At 50.1% G+C, this 3,384-nt stretch overlaps 1 protein-coding gene across 1 annotated transcript in view; it reads right to left on the reverse strand.

The window, feature by feature from the left end:
- GLG1 (golgi glycoprotein 1) overlaps positions 1-3,384 on the reverse strand; it is a 100,972-nt gene that overhangs the window by 17,997 nt on the left and 79,591 nt on the right. The window contains exon 20 of the mRNA XM_015429712.1: positions 2,631-2,754. Coding sequence (XP_015285198.1) covers positions 2,631-2,754 — 124 coding nt within the window. The remainder of the gene's footprint in view (positions 1-2,630; positions 2,755-3,384) is intronic.

The raw sequence follows: 3,384 nt of genomic DNA on the forward strand, positions 1-3,384 counted from the left end.
ATGCCGTCTTAGAGCTATTGCTGAGGCCATTGTTCTTGAGGAAGCATCTAGGGCATGTTTTGAAGTATTGATCTGTTGCTTCACAAGTACCATGCCTTCCTTCTGAATAACTCTGGCTGCCTGAAGCTTGTCTTCAGGGAGGTGAGTCAGGAGTTTAGAAAACCTTTCCCATAGAGTGTACTGATACCTGCTCATGCAGGCTAAGTAATTTGTGGTTTTTACTCCCAACACTCACGTGGAGTAAAAGCATCTTCCAAAAGCGTCTAATTTTTTACTTTCCCTGTCAGAAGGTGCCGAGTGTGTTCGTTTTGATTTGGACGAGGATGTTACAACCATCGAATCTGGCTGAGGGTGGGAGAATAAAAATTCGGCTCCAGTCTCCTGGACTCTATACATGTGATGCAGGCGTCATGTTGACACTGGGGCTGAGGAAGGTTTCTCCCATGGTGCTTTCACAGCTTGTAAAAGGACCATAGACATGGGCAGTGCTATGGTAGTGGAGGTATCCAGTTGCATGATATCGAAAACGGCATCTGTAACCTGTGGCTGTTGTTGTATGACTGAGAGGCCTAAGGAATGGGCCATTCTCTTGACAAGGTCAGCATAGGAAGTGAGATTGTCAGATGGGGATATAGGTAGATCATCTGCGACAGCTTGGTTAGGAGGCTTGTGGTCAGGAGAGGTGTTGACCTCAGAGGCTTCCGTATCAGAATCCTCGTCAGCAGAATTAGAGGAGCCCTGATCTGGCATTTGAATCGGAGTGACTTCCGTTTGACTTGTTAAAATCTTTGGTGGAACGACTTGGGGGTTGGGAGGACGACTGGGTTCCGGAATATGGTGGGAAGGGTCGTCGGCCGGAGGACAAAACAGAGATGCTGATGTTCTAGATCTGTAGAGCGACCTTGATCTGTGAGCAGAGTGGGTCGAGTAACGATCCCAGTCGGAATACCATGGCATGGATGGTGGATAGCCCCCACAGAGATACCTCAGTTGGCGTTGAGGTGGGGGGGGAGAAAGACTCGGGGGGGATCGACTTCTGGATCGGTTACGTCTCAGGGACAAAGCATGCCCTTGAGAGCGGTCCCTATAATCTTGGTCATCGATAGGTTCAACAAGCAGACGTGGAGGGTGATGCTGCGTGTTGCTAGAGGCATGTTGATTCCGATGTGCATTGATGTTGGGAGCCTCTGACACCATCGATGTCGACGACGGGGAAGGAGAGGGAGAAGGCTGCATCCATAGGACGACTAAGGAGCTCCACCATCTCGATATCAGAGTAAGGACGCTCTCGTTGTTGTATAGGAGGTGAATGGTCGGTTTCGGTGGAGCAGGATGGGCCTCCGATGCCGATACTACCGTTGGAGCGGGGCGCACTTTAGGGGCATCACCCAGTGCAGACACCGCTACCTTTCCCTTCTCTGCTGCCTTTAGGGACTTAGAGGAGCCCTTTTTTGCGGACAAGCTGCTTACTTGACGACTTGGACTTCTTCACCGGTGTGGAAGCGGAAGATTGCGCCTTTGATGCCGGTGGCTTCGATGTCGGTTGGGTGATGTCGGAGGCAGGCCACGATGCCGGAGCCGTCAATGTCGATGGTCTCTCGGACTCCATCACTGAGGGAGGATGTAACGCCGACTCAAGAAGCGCGACTTTAAGGCGCGCAGCTTGGTTTTTTCGTGTCTGGTTCGAAAACCTAGCCGACAAGACTCAGGTTGGTGAGACTCCCCCAAACAAAAAATAAGAGGGTGTGGCGGTCAGGTGGAGCTAGTTTACTGCCACAACCCCTGCAGCGGTTGAAAAAGCCCCACTTATTTTCCATAAAAAATAGAAAAGGGAGAAGAAGAAAACGGGGTTTGGGGGAGGAGCCCAAAGGCCAAACTGAAGAAAAACGGCAACTTTCCCCTCAACAAAAAACAATATTTTTTTGAAGAACAAACAAAGAAAGGCTAAGGAAAAGGAAGAAAACTGAGGAAAAAATCCAAAGGGCCGTGAGGCAAATAGCCAAAAAAAGAACCGATCGGACCGACGAAGAAAAGGCCTTTCCAACACAGCGGTAAGAAAGGAACTGGCGGGATGTCCGTGCCCACCCCTCTGGGCATGCGCGGTGGGGTTCCTGCGCATGCCCGAGGTCTGGGCGCAAAAATCCGTTAAAGAGCTTGCTACAATGCCGATCGATGCAGCGCGTGCGCACTAGATCCCATGGGTGTGAAGCACAGAGACCACGTCGAAGATAAGGTTAAGGTAGCAGCACTACCACTCTCAAGCAACAAACCAAAGCAAGCCTGTGATTCAGATGGTTAGTGTTGGAGTAGAATCAGAAAGACCCAGTTTGAATCCCCACTCTGCCATGGAAGCTGGCTGGGTGACCCTGGGCCAGTCACATGATCTCAGCCTAGCCTACCTCATAGGGCTATTATAAGGAGGAACCGGAAGAGAGAACAATGTAAGGCACTTCCAGCCCCCGATGGAGAGAAAGACAAGGTATTTGTTCCAGCTCCAGCTTTAAATAAAGTACAACACTTCTAGTTTTGAGTGGGTAACAAAGAACAGAGCCTTGAGTGCAAACAGCTCAGTCTGGGCACCGATTGTTGCCGTGCTCCCCCTTAGTCCCAAGCAGCAACCCTGTAGTTACCTGTGTTCTGTGTGATCTGGCGCTTGGTGATCATTTGCTTGCACTTGGGATCCATCAGCTCGCTGTTCTTGTTCTGCTTCAAACACTGCAGCATGTTCTTTGCATCTGCTTCTGGACAGAATCTCTGGCAACAGAAACGGTGGAAGTGGACGGTTGGCAAGACAAAACTGGATTTCAGTAAGAGAAAAGCACCTTCTGCCTGTGGCTGTGCTCTTACCCTCTGAACACGCACCCTGCCTGCCTATCACTAACTGCAGATTGATACAGCTCATCTTTAAGCACGCCGTGAAGCTATTCAGTACTATAGGATGAATCCTTAAAGCTACTACATCAATGCTGAGAGAGGCAACAACAACACGATGCACTACTGCACAAAAACTTCATGGAGGCTCCAAATTAAAAAGAAGAGGCAACTGGGGCACGGAACTGCAATAATCCTAGAGGCTGTTGGGTAATTCGGCCATTTATCAAGCGTTTCCTATGGCAGAAAATTTTTTGCTGCTCTACCCTCTAGGTAATGCCTCTGTGACACACCTGACCTGCAATGCCACCTTCTGGAGGTCAAAAACTGAACTGCAGGAGGGCAAAAGCCTGGTCCTGATCCTATTTTTGATGCTTCCCCCAAGCCACTCCTCCCTCCATCAGGATGCCAGCCTCCAGGTGGGACCTGGGGATTCCCCGGAATTGCAACTCATCTCCAGACTACAGAGATCAGTTCTCCTGGAGAAAACGGATGCTTTGGAGGATGGACTCT

This window comes from Gekko japonicus, unplaced genomic scaffold (genome assembly GCF_001447785.1).
Source record: "Gekko japonicus isolate JY-2015 unplaced genomic scaffold, Gekko_japonicus_V1.1 scaffold815, whole genome shotgun sequence".
Lineage (NCBI taxonomy): Eukaryota > Metazoa > Chordata > Lepidosauria > Squamata > Gekkonidae > Gekko > Gekko japonicus.